General features: G+C 37.6%; 1 protein-coding gene across 1 annotated transcript; it reads left to right on the top strand.

Moving 5' to 3' along the window:
- Positions 1-1517: 1517 nt before the first annotated feature.
- On the top strand, positions 1518-14060 carry LOC127005984 (uncharacterized). The gene is made up of 12 exons (XM_050875468.1): positions 1518-1637; positions 3074-3266; positions 3414-3549; positions 4650-4864; positions 6072-6132; positions 7097-7225; positions 8567-8712; positions 9174-9342; positions 9481-9563; positions 10206-10272; positions 11710-11734; positions 12577-14060. The coding sequence occupies exons 1-12, from the start codon at positions 1601-1603 to the stop codon at positions 12609-12611; spliced, it is 1296 nt and encodes a 431-aa protein (XP_050731425.1). The 5' UTR covers positions 1518-1600; the 3' UTR covers positions 12612-14060.
- The last annotated feature ends 954 nt before the right edge of the window (positions 14061-15014 follow it).

Raw genomic sequence — 15014 nt, 5'->3', positions numbered from 1 at the left:
TAAATAAAGTGGTTGAAAGAACAGGGAGGGAATGGATGCTGCTGCTTCTGCTGGGACTACGCAGGGAGACAACAGAAAAGATAATTGCTGCTGTGGAATATATTTTTGAGAGAACGTGTAAAGTTTAAAGACATTGTATGCGAGGTAATATTAGTCTTCCCTTTTTCCACTACTGCCAATATAAAGGTAATGTACTGAAGTAGGAAGTATACGCTATATAGGATGCGAGAGATCTCGGTGCTCTTCCATCTCAGTCTCCCATTCCCCCGTAACACAGGATCAAAGGAAGGATGAACCAAGGATCAGTGGGATGAACAGCTTAGTGACAATAGGAGGTAACAGGAAAAAAATAGTTGAGTTCATAACAAGAGTAGAAGTAGGAAAATTTTAGGACTTATACAAACTTTGGCAAGGGAATAAAATTGAAAAAAACAAAAACACTGCAGGATAACAAAGAGAAGCAACTTGAAAACTGACTGGGTGAAGAGTGAGAGAGGAGTGTGGCAAGGACATATTATCTCCCCAACCCTGTTTAGTCTGTACACAGAGGATTTAGCAGTCATGATGAGAAGAATAAAGACAGGAGTGAAAGTTTTAGAGGACGAGATATGTAGTTATGCTGTTATACGCGGATGATGTGGTGGTTATGAGTGAGTCTGCTGAAGAAATGCAAAGTCTATCAGACGTGGTGCGGGGATATGGAAGAGATTTTGGGGTGAGACTTAATAGTGCGAAGAGCAAGATAATGATAGTAAATAGGTCAAAGAATGAAAGAAATGCCATCTGGAGACTGGAAGGTAATGGGTTAAAACAGACCCAAGAATACACTGACATAGGAGTTATGGGAGGCTCGCCCATCAGGCAAGTCGGCTGCACTACATATAGTGAATGGAGGACACAAGATTAGAACGAAAAGTATAAGTATTTGTGGAATATTAAGAATAGCAAATGGACAGAGAAATGTGGACGTATGATAGACTTAAATAGTATGCTCAGTTGGTGGGTGCATCAAGTTGTTGAGGATAGGCAGAATAATGTGTTTGAATGGACACTAACAAACAGGAACGGAGAGGTCCGAGAGGGGTTTGAGTGGAATGTAAGGAAGTGGGAGAATGTGATGGATAAAGCAGTGGAAGACGAGGGACTGAACATCTTAACTGCAAGAATGACATAGAGAGAAAGGAAACTTTAGACTGGTATAAGGAGTATGAGGCTCCAAAGTATGAGGAACAGTATGAGGGAAGCCTGGGAGAGAATTAAAATGGTGAAAGTGAAGTGGATGTGTTAATTGAGAAGACTGGATGAGATCGAGTGGCTGGTGCTGCTGCTGGGGCTGAGTGGAGACACGAATGTGCGAATGATAGAAGCAAGGAAAGAGCTTTTTGAAAAAAAATATGGCGTAAAAGATGTAGGGAATAATATTTTGTCCCATATACGTAGCATACTATCTTTTCTGTATGTTTTCGTTTCTTTTCACTGGAGCTGCCGTTACAAAGGCCTGACCTGAGAGAAATCCCAAGTCTACTGTGACATCAAGATCAAGGTCAAGATCGGTGACAAGTGTCAGGAGGGGGCGTCGTTCGTGGCGGTGTGGCGCGCAATGTCTATCTCGGACCCCCTCATCAAGGAGCTCAAAGGTAACGGGGGTGGCAGGAGGACGGGCGTGCTGGCGGGGCTTCTGTCGGGGGGTGGGGGGGGGGTGAGAGGAGCTTACCTGTGGCTGTTTACCTTCGTGCCGTTACCTTCGTGGCTGTGTCCCTTCGTGTCCGTCCTCAGTGGAGCCCCGGGGTACAAGACTGTGGCTGTGGCTTTTCTTTGCTTCGGTCTGTCATTAATTTGGCGTTACTCCTGTCCTTCAGCTGCTTCACTCAGGTGCTTGGCACTTTTTTATCCTGACAGGTCTCAGCGTGCTCTTCAACATTTTTTATTACCGTTTCTGTCACAAGTTTCTTGTTTCTGTGGCAATATTTTTTTTCACCATGTGCAGCTACAGTGTGTGTCCCAATATTACCATTACATTACTAAAATATAGCGGGGGTCACTGGGGCAAAGCCCTCAGGTGGAGGGTCAGGGGGAGCAAAGCCCCCCTTAGCAGGTGGAGGGCCAAAGGGGGGGGTTGAAGCTCCACCTGTTAGTGGTTAGCTCTGATTTAATTTTTTTTATTTAATTAATTTTGATAATTGTAACCCATATTTTGTGTGTAGTGGCAGTGTGCCGCAGCAGTGATTGGCGGGAACTGGCAACTCGGAGTGAAGTTGGTGAAGGACTGGAAACTTACCATTAATTGTTTGTGGTGTTGGAGGCATTCCTGCTGGATGAGTCAGTTGTCCACTATTCCTGGGGCATTACAGAATGTCCTCATGTGCCTAATGGAACATCTGGATCTGAAGTGGAAAATTATTATTATTATTATTATAATGACTATTATTATTGGCAGTAAGTTACAATCAGTTTGGTTGATGTGGGGTTTTGTTAGTTTATGAATAAATTCCAATGTCGAAACTACTTGTCTGGGGCTCAAGTCAGTGTTTGTTATTCACCCTGACAGCAGGTCTGTCTGTCAAGTCTGAGGCTATAACAGTAAATATTTAAGAACTTAACACTGCCAGTTCTTGATCCAGCAATCAGCTCATGAATGTGACCTACAAAATACTTGCAAACAGATGAATATTTCTTGAGTTTATAATTCTACAACAGTTGAGACATGGTCAGTAAATTACTACTTAGAACACAGAAGTGGATCCAGTGCTTGAGGAGAAATAGTGAAGTGTTGATTAGGACTTGAGAATGACTGGTTATAATTATTTGCTTATAGACAAGTAAATTTCTCTAAAACAAACCTGACTCCTTTTGAATTCCCTTATTGTACATATGCTCACCAGCTTAGTATTGGTGATTATGTTAGTAGTGATGGTGGTGCAGTTCATGGTTAATAATTAATTGTGTTAAAGATTTAGAAAACAGCTTTCACACTTTGCATTTGAGAATTTATTGTTAAAGATTTCCTTTGAGTTAATAAAAAAATGTTTCAAATGAGCACTATTTCTCATTGTTACCTTTTTATGTCCCGCAGGGTATATTCTGGAGGCCACCAAAACCAGCCTTAGTGATTCAGTGACTGACACTCAATCATTCCTGCTTCCTCTCTGTCAATTACTGGAGACAATTTTTCGGAAAGGACTCAACCACACAGTCCATTCTGCTTTTGGCCTCACAAAGCGAGACTATTGGTCATGGGTTGAAAAAACAGCACAAGTGTCTGCTGCGTATGTATCCTTGTGTGTTACAACTGGAAACTATCTATATATTTATATGGTCTTAAGAGTTTTGTTTGTGCAATATTGGTCTTTAAAGTATTTAGACTTACCTCTATTTACTTAGATTGGTTTGAATGTTTTATTTATGACTTTCAGAGTTGATAGCACCTACAGGCGGGTCGTGGAGGCAGTAGCAAGCAACCCGTGTGTGTCAACGCCTCAGGGCCGGGGAAGGCTGTACATCAGACATGGTCTAAAGAACAAATGCCTTCATGTACCAGTTGAAACCATTGTAAGGAAAATATCATCTCAGTTACTCTTTTAAAATGTGACTAAGCTGCTTATAATGTATTTGTCTATCCAGTACTCATTACTCTTCCTCCAATGATCTTCTCTCCAACCTTCCTTTTGATATTTGAAAATAATCTCATAATTTACTGAGTTGAAATATGTTTTTCTGTTGGGTACCATGAATTGTGGAAAGAATCAATAGCTGCCAACAAATCAGCAGTTTTTAGTGACAAAAACATTTTTTGTTAGGTATAGAAAGGATCTGACTCCTGTAAAGATCATGATTCTCAGTAAGTTTAAGGTTCAGGTACTTCATGTCAGCTGCCTCTACCTTTGATAGCTTCATAGCAAGTGAGATCAAACCAAGGCTTTTGAATATTTTGAGCAGGAAGAATAATGAATCTACAGCATCCCAGAGAGATTTTTGGATGCATACAGAAAGATCTTTGACAGAAATGGTAGTCAACCTCTCAGGAATCAACAGTACATCCTTGGGTCCTCCTTCTGTTTGAAGCATATTTCAGAAACACTTTCAGTGTCTCCAGAGGCTGTACAGGAAGTAAAGGTAAAGCTAGAGTTTGGGGCATATACAATAGCTGTGGTGGGTAAGAACCTATTACTCCAGGACACAGGGCAGATGTGACGTCCAGGTTAACACAGTTTACCTTCCCCTGTTACCCATTTATCGACCAGCCTGAAAGGGAGGATGAACAGCTGAGTGGGCTGCGTGCTGACTACCCAGACTGAGATTTGAACAGGAGGTGATAGGATAGAAAGGAGTTGCTGTAAGTCATTAGCAAAATTTCAACCTTATTTAGTTAGTTAGTTAGCAAAGGACGATTACAGCCAGAGATTGTGGTAAACACTAAGTTCAGTAGTTGAAGTTTACATATCTAGTCAGTAAAATTGTTAGAGATGTACAGCACAGACATACCAAGTGAGAGTGACAACTAAATCTTTGATATGATTAGATGTAGCAAAATTTTGATGGTTTAAGCTACCATTGTGCTGCATTAGTTAATACACATATATGTTCTCACTAGCTATCTACATACTTTTTATACAGTGTGAATTAATGCTTTCTTTCTGTGCTGCTTTAAGGTGCGGATGAAGTGTAATGACGGTATATATGAAGAAGACTCCATAATTGGGAATGAAATATTGGGTGAGATCTTCCTCAGTCTCTTGTATCAGTGCTCACACATCAATTTTGACTTGAAGCTCGAGAATGCCTCCTTTTTGGATGAAACGTGGCAGCTTCCAATCTACCAAGAGCATGAACTTGTTCCCTGCATGGACCTTGGAGTGTACCTTGGGTAGGTGTCTCTCAAAGGAATCATCTGCTTTTTCAACCAAATTAACAACCTTGAGCAGTGGCAATTTATTTAGTGTACTGGGTATTGTTCATTATTACATATATCTGTCTGGGTATGAATGTGTGTGTGTGTGTATGTGTGTGTGTGTGTGTGTGTGTGTACAAGTAAGGGAGAACAAGGGAAGAACTCTTAATCTCTCTCTCTCTCTCTCTCTCTCTCTTATAAAGAAAGATATGAATAAGATTTGGGAAATCTAAAGAGCAGTAACAAAATGAGTCCCTAGTCTGACAAAAAGTACAAGGAAAACTAGAAAAATTGGAATTGATATCCTTGAAAAAAAGAGAGTGGTGACATGGTTGCAGTGTTCAGAGCAATGATGAGAGTAGACAAAATTGATAAAAAATTGTTTGAAATGATGAAACAACAAAGGAGCTCGTAAATAAGAAGGTCAAGTGCTTGAAGGATATAAAAAAAAAATGGCTTTCCACTTGAATGTACTGAATTGTGGAATGGTCTTGGAGATCATCCATTCCAAAACCAGAGTTAATATAGAGCTACGTTCAACTGATGGAGTTGGGATAACATAGTATACCCCATTTCCTGTATATCACTGCTTGGTTAATACAGATACAAGTAGTAAATACAATTTTATAAGTGCTGCCTATAGTACTGGTAGGCTCTCTTGAGGGGTCTTTTGGATGACCCCAGCCCATTAGAGGCACTAGCAAATTTTATTCTAAATGGCTACTGTAATGTATGACTTTTGCTTTGCCAATGCTGTCCCCTGTTGCTCCTCATAACCAAAGTCACTGAAGTTAGGGTTAATTAAAGATGTGGGCAGCATTTGGGTAATCTTCTGCCACTCGATGATGGTTGAAAATTGTCAGTGTGTTGTGGTGGGACTCAAACCTAGGTCCTTGGGATCACCACGCTGACCACTCGGCCACCAAATGAATTTTTATGATAATTCTCATTTCTTTTCGTTTCATACGCCGTGATATCTCTTTTTCTATTTAACGCTTTCACCCTAAGCAACATCCTCTGTAACTTCTTTCATTTATCACTTTTACTCCATGCAACCTCTTTTGTAACTTGAGGACTTTAGAATGTAGTACTGAATGTCAGAAGTGCATGAACTAATATTGCTGAGTGTTGGTAGCATATTAAGCTTTACTAACCCTGAGTTTTCCTTCATTGTGGGTGGCAGTCATGTGAGCGGAAGAGCTGTGGTTGTGAAGGTTGAGGAAGGGAGTGTTGCAGCAGAAGATGTAAGCCATTGGATTATTATACGTTGTATTGTGTTCGTTGTGATTAGATGTTTTTTTGAGTGTCTTCTGCAAGGTACTTTTTTTTATGTGTGCATTTTTTGTGCATAATTTTCATTGCATTCTTTACCTCAAAGTGGGGAAACACTTTTCTGTAAAGCCTGAAATTTAATCATTATCAGAAGTGAACATACAATTTTCCTGTATTTTCATTACATTAGCCTAACCAGAATTATACTTTAGGCTGCTTATATTCTCATAAATTTTTCTCATGCATATCTGACTACATTGATCACTTCTCATATCTGCATGCAGTGTAAGCAACAGAGGTCATGAGGTGAAACATTAGATGTAATGCAAGATCACATCTCTTAAAACCATGTTTATGCAATATAAATTCAAAGTCAAAGCAAAGATGTTAGCAATTGTGGTGATGGGGGACTATAATTATAAGCAAAAATGTTGTAGTTCAATCTGTCTGAATTGTCTTTACAAAATTGTTCATAACTGCAGCTTTGGTTGTCACATTATTCTGGTAAATTGTCAAGAGCTAAAAGTGATTCTCAAGTCATGGCAATAAACATAGCTGCTCGCCACACCAGAAATGCTGCTCTTTAACTCTCTGCATCTTGGTCTGATTATTCTGATGGGCCTGATGATGAAAGAATGGCTTCTTGAAATAATATAAGTTATCCAGAATACAGGAAAAATAAGATCAATAAAATCAAGCGTCTGCTGCACTGATAATGATGATGATAATGTTAATGATGAAGGGTAAAGATTGCAAAGTTTTTTTTCTCTTTCTTTTTGCTCTTTATTTCCACCCTATCATTTCGAATTGACGTATTAGCAGCTGAACATACATACTGATGATTTTTGTATTATGTTAAGGCAATATGAGATTTTTCTTGTTTTTTATTAGTGATTATCATCATCTTTGATAGTTTTATACTCTTTGTTTTAACAGAACAAAATTGAGGTTGGTGATGTCATAGATGAGGCTTTTGGGACATGCATCCATGGTTGGCGCCGAGGCCGAGTGTCTTCCTTATTGCGGCAAAAAAAAGGTCTTCCAGTGTCACTGAAGGTCATTAAGGTGAGTTCCAGGCAACACACTTCTTTGCTGGCCTGAGGTAGGGATTCACTACAGGCATAAAGCTGTGCCTGCCATGTAGGTGAAATGATCATACTAGTTTCATGGAAGCTAATTTGTCTTTTTATGTACTATATTCACTTCTTGACAGGTTTTTACTTAATTTATAGCACAGTTGCATTACTGAAATGCAACATCTCAAAAAATTAATGATGCATTTCTGCAATGTAATGACAATGTTAGGTTAAGTTTAGGGTATCTTCAAACACATGATAGCCAGCACCTTATAGTATAAATCAACAAAGAACAACCTCACTTAGTTGTATAGAAAGTCTAGTTAGTAAGTAAGCATATATAAATTTTCTGAGTCAAGACCTATAGTAACTGTTTTGGTTAGATTATACTAGGTTTAGAGTATCTTCAAACCCATGATAGCCAGCACCTTAAAGTATAAATCAACAAAGAACAACCTCACTTAGTTGTATTGAAAGTCTAATTAGTAAGGAAACATATAAATTTTCTGAGTCAAGAACTATTGTAACTGTTTTGGTTAGATTATATTAGGTTAGGTTTAGGGTATCTTCAAACCCACGATAGCCAGCACCTTATAGTATAAATCAACAAAGAACAACCTCACTTAGTTATATAGAAAGTCTCATTAGTAATTTTATTTTATTTATTTAATTTTTTTTTTTAAGGTTATGTTAGGTTAAGTTTAGGGTATCTTCAAACAAATGATAGCCAGCACCTTATGGTATAAATCATGTTGTGGGTGCCATTACCATAGATACATTGAAGAAGAGGTTAAAGGATGGATAAATTCATGGATAGTGAGGTTATGTGGGGTTAGGCTTACAGGAGCTAACTTGTATAGGCCAGCTGGCCTCTTGTAGAGTCTTTACATTCTTATGTTCTTATTAGCACAATAGAGTAGTTTTTCTTGATATGCTTGTTGCTGACAGTGAGAGTAGTAGTTTCAGTTTGGTCTGTGTATGTGAAGAATTGTAACACACTGCCATCTATGTAATGGTGTTGTTCAATCTTTGCATAGGTTATGACTAACACAGAAGGACCTAATGGTGAAGGTCTTGGTTCTGGCAGTGGTAACCCTGTAGCATCACTTTTGCATTAAGTGCCTGAATAGTCCTCATTAGGCCCCCTGGCAACTCAACAAAGATAAAATCATTGACAAAATCAGCATCAGTGACCTTGATATTGCTAACAGATACTTTCCCAGACTGATCAGGGATTTTCTAGTACCCAGTCCATGGAGATACCAATTAGTGTTGAAATAGAAGGATACACATATCACTTCTAAATTAAAACTGAATGCCATTTTTCCAGGGCCACTACAGTAATGGCATGGTGTTCCCTGGGGTGGTGCCATTACTACGGCGCCTCCACCTTGATGTTGACAGCTTGGAGGAAAAATTTAGAGAAACAGCTCTAAATGAGAATCAAGAAACATCTCTCATCAGTAATCATTTGGGGTATGTGTTTTGTTGTTCAGTTTTGTGTGATGAAGTCGTGATGCCAAAAGCTTAACACACACACACACACACACACACTCAGTTGATGCCACCTTTGCCTCTTATCCTGAAGTTGTCTACATGCAGGCTACTAAAATTTGAATCTGTTAGATTTTTTCTATATTTAAATGATATCAGTATTTTTAAGGATTTTCTTTGTAAACAACAAAATTTGCAATAGTGAATTTAGGAAATATAGGATTCATAACTTTGAAAAGTTGTAAAAAGACTGTTTATAAATAAGGTGATGCTTCCATATCATAGGTGCAGAAATTATAGTCAACTATCAATAGATGGTGAGCAGAGGTATCCCAAAATACAAATGTAAAATTTAGATGGAGTTCAAATCACTCATTCTCAAATCTATCTTAGGGGTTGACATAGCATTTTTACCATTTCCCTTCCATCTCCTTTTCTGCCAGAGGCCATGTTGTGCAGTATTGTGGGAACGTGTCAGTTGGAGTATCAGGAGATGTGGCACACATTGAGCATGCTATCTCAGCAGTTTTATGCCAGAATAGAGAGCCAGTAACAGTCAGTCTTATTACTGGAGAAATTGGAGTCCAGGCTTTGCTGAAATCTAATAAAAAGGCAAGTTGTGTTTTCACTTTTTGTTTGTTGTTTTCATTGTTTTACTTATCTTTATTTCATAAAACACCAGTGTGCAATTGAAATTTATATTCCTGATTACCATTATGTATTAATTATAAGAACTATTGTCTCACTCAGATGCTTCTCAGCCACAGCTACACTGAAATCTCATCATGTGGACGTAGAAATGATTTGCCAGAATACTTTGCATACATTGCTGGGTAAGTTTTGACCATAATGACTTTTAATAAAAGCAAAGAGTTAAGAATAATTGGTATTTTCATGAAGTAATTCATTATCAAAGATTTATGGTAATATAATCCATTGCCATAGCTAAGGTGGTGGACAAGAGGGGTGATGTGCACTCCATGAGAATCTGGTGCCCTGCCCACTGGCCATGCCTTAATGAATACCAATGATCTGATCTTTAGAATATGCCCTTGTAACTTTCTGTGTGGCATCAGAAACCCCTGAGGTCTACTTGCCTAGTGCCCCCCATCCTCAGCTGTACTCCCTTAGGTGCCCCCTCATTAATTGATACCTAGCTACATCACAGATTTAATCCCTCTAGTGCCAGAAGCTATCTGACCTTGTGTCATCCCTATGCCAGGATTTTTTCATAAAACAACCTATTATGGGAGCCAGATAGTCCAGGTCTTACTGTATATATACTGAGTGTGCTGAGGGGGCATGGTAGAGGAGGGAAATTTGGAGACTCTTCCACTGTAGCAACCTTCTACAGGAAGTTCCTGTGTGGGAACAGGGTGTCAGAAATATAGATATCATTATAAGCTTGGTCCTTCATTATGCAGTTATACTGTGCCAAGCACCGTTGTTATTGCCAGATATTCTTTTTTCTTCAGGGACACCAGTTGCACCATATCCCTTCACTTCACCTGCTATGTCTTCAAGGCCAGCTCAGTAGAACAGGTGTGTATAAAGCCTCATTCAGCAATACTCTTGGTTTAATTTGTAATTTACTAAATTTCTTTGCTCATATGACAAGTGAACTTCAGAATACTTTGCTCTGTATCCTTTGCATATCTCAAGGTGGTAACTTGAGTGGAAAATGATATAGGGTTGGGAACCTTCCATCAGAAAGGCCATCATCATTCTTTTGATTGTACAGTCATCCCCTGACATTTCTAATCACAGCCTTTGTGGCTTCAATTACTCAAGGGCAACCATATGAATATTATTATTGGCTGGAACTCAAAAATTTGGACGTATCATGTGAAACTACTCATGATTCTACAGTGTCAGTTGGGCAACAGTCAGCAGTCTGAAACAATATCATGCATACAATAGGGCAACACAGATACTGGAATCCGAATACTGCAAATTGTGAAAACAAGAGCTCTAGTGATTTCCTGGTACTGAGGAATGACACAGGCAGTCTCACTCATTCCTCTCATGGTGGTGTCATCTTCATGTGGCTTTCAATTTCTTAATACCACTAGCTTTCCTGACTCCACTGCACTGCTCATAGATTATCATCCCTCCAGGGAATCATCAGCTTTCTTTGAGTGTTATCTGATATTATATATACTTTCTAATAAAGCCATGTTCTCAGGTCGTGATAGTTAGTACCAAATTTTTCTGTATATAAGGTGAGCAGTGCAGAAGATGACATTCCAAAATATACCTTATACCTTTGAGACATATTCTCTGTATAAGACCAAAATATATACCTTAGGCTTAGAGGCATATTCTCTGTATAAGATGAACCCAAATTTGAAGTCTTTGTGATGTAGGTAGGGTAGGTAAGGTAAAGTTAAAGTTGGGGACATACACTATAGCTGCACATAGCATTGGTGCTCATTTATGTTGCACTGGTCATAATGGACTTTTAATGTAAACATCCAAAAGCTAATACTCTTGTTAAGGTATGTAAAAAAACTACCCAAATCAAAGGTTGACATCATGATCTGTATGCACACACTTACAGGGATTTGGGGTGCCTTTCTTTAATAAAAAATCACTACCAAGATTTATAGACCTGCCACAATTGATTTCATTGGACTATTGCTGAATGTACTAAATTGATGGTTTAAAGTGCATTTTTGAAGTGTAGTTCAAAGAATGATACCTATAAAAATATTGAGAGAGTTTAAAATACAAATTATGACTATGTAGGCCCTTCACAAAGGGAAGGGTTTCCTGGGCTCCACCCTCTCCCTCCTTTCTTTGGAAGACTTGAAACAATATGTTTTACATTCAAGTATAAAATCATGATAGAGAGATTGAACATGATAATTTAGCAACTGTTTGTGGATATTTATTATCATAATAATTAAGTTACTGATTGTAGGTCTCTATTTTTATAATAATTAAGTTTCTGATTGTGGATATTTATTTTATTTTCAGTCAAAGGAGATCTTACTAACATTAGGTAAGTGACTAATTATCTTCTGAATTGTATGTGTATATATATATATATATATATATATATATATATATATATATATATATATATATATATATATATATATATATATATATATATATATATATATATATATTTATTTATTTATTTATTCCTTTTAATTAATTTTTAAGCTACATATCGTCAGTGCGATAAAGAAAATGAATGTTTATGAATCTTTTTTTATTTGTCAGTACTGGTTTGTATGTTCTTTCAAATTATTGCTTCCACAAGGGGCATTCTATTGTTGATCTTGGCTTGATGATCTGCACAGGTTGTTTCTGATGTACTACCTTCAGCAGGCAGTGCTACGCATAAGAATTTCAAAAGTTCACTTTTGAGAATATTCTGGATTTTTTTCTTTCAATGTTTTCAAAGACAGATTGGTCAAAACCATGAATGCTAAACTCATGGATAAGGTGCCCTGGTAGTCACAGGGGTTATGGGGCAGGGATTGTTGTAGATGTGTGATATCTGTAAATAACCAAAGCTCTCCCTCCAATACACCTAAAGCCGTGTGGGATCTCAAAATTGCCCTCAAACTGATGTCCAGTACTAAAAACATCTTAAAAGTCACAAACAAAAGATCACAACACTACTATGCTGAGATGCACGAGTCACATTCACAGTGCGTCTCATGAATTCCTAAGTTTACTAATTATGATGCTCATAAAGGCTTTGTAAATTTGCAAGTCTAAAAATGTCAGTAATGTGAATGTCCGGGAATGAATGTGTATAAATATTCATGCTTGCCTGTGCTTCACATCTAGATATATGACTTGTTAAATACCTGTTATTTTCCCTTTCAGCTGATGGCTTTCATCGTACTCACTGGGCAGTATAATGGCAGCTCCAAGTAAGGAGGGTCATTAATATAGTTTTATTTTTAGTTGTATTAATGTAGTATTTTTCTAAATGGCACTTTATAAGTATGACTTATAATGTGGTGCCTTTTTACAACTATCAATACGTATCATGTATAGCAGGAAGTAGTATTGTAAGTGTTGATCTTTCATGTACACAAAAGTTTCAAACTTCTGATTGTTGTATAACTGACCTTTCTGGATACCCAACTTTTTCTTTGTAATGTCAAGGTCAGATAAATATAATTCATTGGGACAGCTAGAGTAATGCATTCCAAACCTTTATCCACCCCCCTTTATGTTGCCTACTTTTTCTCTGCAGTTCTATTACGGTATGTATTTTCAAACATAGATCGTCTTTGGTGAGACGAATATATGAAGTAAGTGACTTCACCTTTCCTTGTCAACAACAAGGGTGTCCATCAATCAAAACTTTCTTTTCTTTGATTCACAAATCCCTGACCATATTATAGTCATCTTCATTTTTATCTCTTGGCTCACTTGACAGATTCTACTGTAATTAATTGCAAAATAACTCAATTATTGTTGAGTTTTCAAGGAAAAGTGATGAATTAGAATTTGCAAATATTGGCATTTACCATTGTGGCCCCAACTGTCGCTGTTGCTGCTGTGGTGGCAGTGGGAGCTGTGTGGCAGTGTTGATTGTAGTGCCACTTCTGCCCAGCCCTGTCTGCTTTCATCACTCATTATGTAAATAACACAAAAGTTTCAGTACGTAATTCCAAAACTTTAAAGCAAGCAGCAATAAGAAGGCCTTGCAATTATAATATTTGTTAAGCTTGTATTATATGTTGCTTTTGCAGCCTCATATTTGCACAATTGTTTTGAATCACAGATTTAGCACAAATCAATTAATTACCATAAATCTGTGACATGCTCAAGTAAATTCCAGACAGTCTGCTCAGGTGCATTCCTTCATCATTTTGTCTTCTCCCTTCATATTATTCCTTTTTTTTTCACTTCAGAGCAATGATGGAGAAACAGTGCAAGAAAATTTATACCAGGGTGCTACTGTACATAACTCTTGAGTGGTGAACAATGACAATGTTTCAGAATCCAGATGATATGAGGACCAATGGCACCATTCTTCAGTATTTACTCTTTGACAATGTTCATTGCTGTGCACTAATCTGGAATCTATAAGGTTAGGTATGTTTGCAAGGTACTATAAGGAATTGATGGCACAAGATAATGGTTGCATATGTTGTTTTCATAAATCCAGATAATTTTCCTGTTTTAATGTTAAGGAGAATCCAGTCTACATAATCTGCTTCCTAATACAGATTATGATCAGGGAACTAAAAAGAAGAGGCTTACATATTTTTACAGTGTGCATCTTTTAATAAACTTGTTGTTAATGTAACTTTCATGTGCTGTGCTACTAATTAATTAAAGTTAAGAGTCAAATGTTTATGCATTTCATTAAATGCTGTATTATAAGGTTGGTTGTGCCCCACAATTAGGGGCTTGAGGGAATAGGTATGAACGAAATGGGTTGAGGATGGTATGGATAACAGATAAGATAGGTTCAGTAAGTCCTCAAATAATGTCATTTCATTCCATGTTTCATTATAATGTTTAGAAAAAAAATACAAACTTAAAATGAAAATTCATTGTGTAGGACAATCATATAAAAATGTAATGTTAGCCACTTCCCATCATCAAACACATCATCTCGGTGTCAAGAAACGTGAGGAATTGATCTAATCTGGAAAGGGGGAAATATAGATTTCCAATGCTGGGGATTGTCCTGCAACCAGCCAGATGGGAGTCCCCCACTCTATCATTCAGCTAAGGGTATCCCTAAGGATTCTAGAGTACAGTCCTACCTCGGTTCACGAGTAAATAATTCATGATTTTTGCTCGCACACCAAAAGAACTAAAAAACAAAACGAATTTCCTCATATAAATTAACGTGAATCCCGTTAATGCATCCCATAACCCCTGTGCTGGGAACAGGAAGATGGATGGCCACGTTCTTCATGGAGTTCATATAAAACAAGAGTAATTGAAATAGAAATACAAATTGATATAGATTTAGAGAGTGAAAATGATCCAGATATGCTGATAGATAACGCAGCAAATTGGCTTTGTTTCATTTGAAATGATCGAAGCAATGCTTCATTAATACGAAATTATTTGAACAATTTAGAGAAGCAAATGACAGACATTGCATTTTCGTGTCCTTTAAGGCAAAGAGTGACTTTACAAAAGCATTCCGAAATACGGGAAACGCGGGAGGATTAGCCTATGCAGCGGCACCTCATGTGTTCTCCCATCTCGTGGTCTATTTCATTTATCTTATTTGGTTTTCTTACACATTAATGTCTTTCTTGAACTTCTTTCCGTTTTACTTCTCTCTT

The sequence above is a fragment of the Eriocheir sinensis genome, chromosome 31 (genome assembly GCF_024679095.1).
Source record: "Eriocheir sinensis breed Jianghai 21 chromosome 31, ASM2467909v1, whole genome shotgun sequence".
NCBI classification, from domain to species: domain Eukaryota; kingdom Metazoa; phylum Arthropoda; class Malacostraca; order Decapoda; family Varunidae; genus Eriocheir; species Eriocheir sinensis.
The sequence above is the reverse complement of the archived record's forward strand: the minus strand, read 5'-3'. Positions and strand labels throughout refer to the sequence as shown.

Excerpts from the sequence above, each read along its gene's own strand:
- LOC127005984 (XM_050875468.1), top strand. The coding sequence starts at position 1,601 with ATGTCTATCTCGGACCCCCTCATCAAGGAGCTCAAAG. Across the intron at positions 3,550-4,649 it reads ATGTACCAGTTGAAACCATT|GTGCGGATGAAGTGTAATGA; the intron begins GTAAGGAAAATA and ends TGCTGCTTTAAG. Across the intron at positions 4,865-6,071 it reads GACCTTGGAGTGTACCTTGG|TCATGTGAGCGGAAGAGCTG; the intron begins GTAGGTGTCTCT and ends TGTGGGTGGCAG.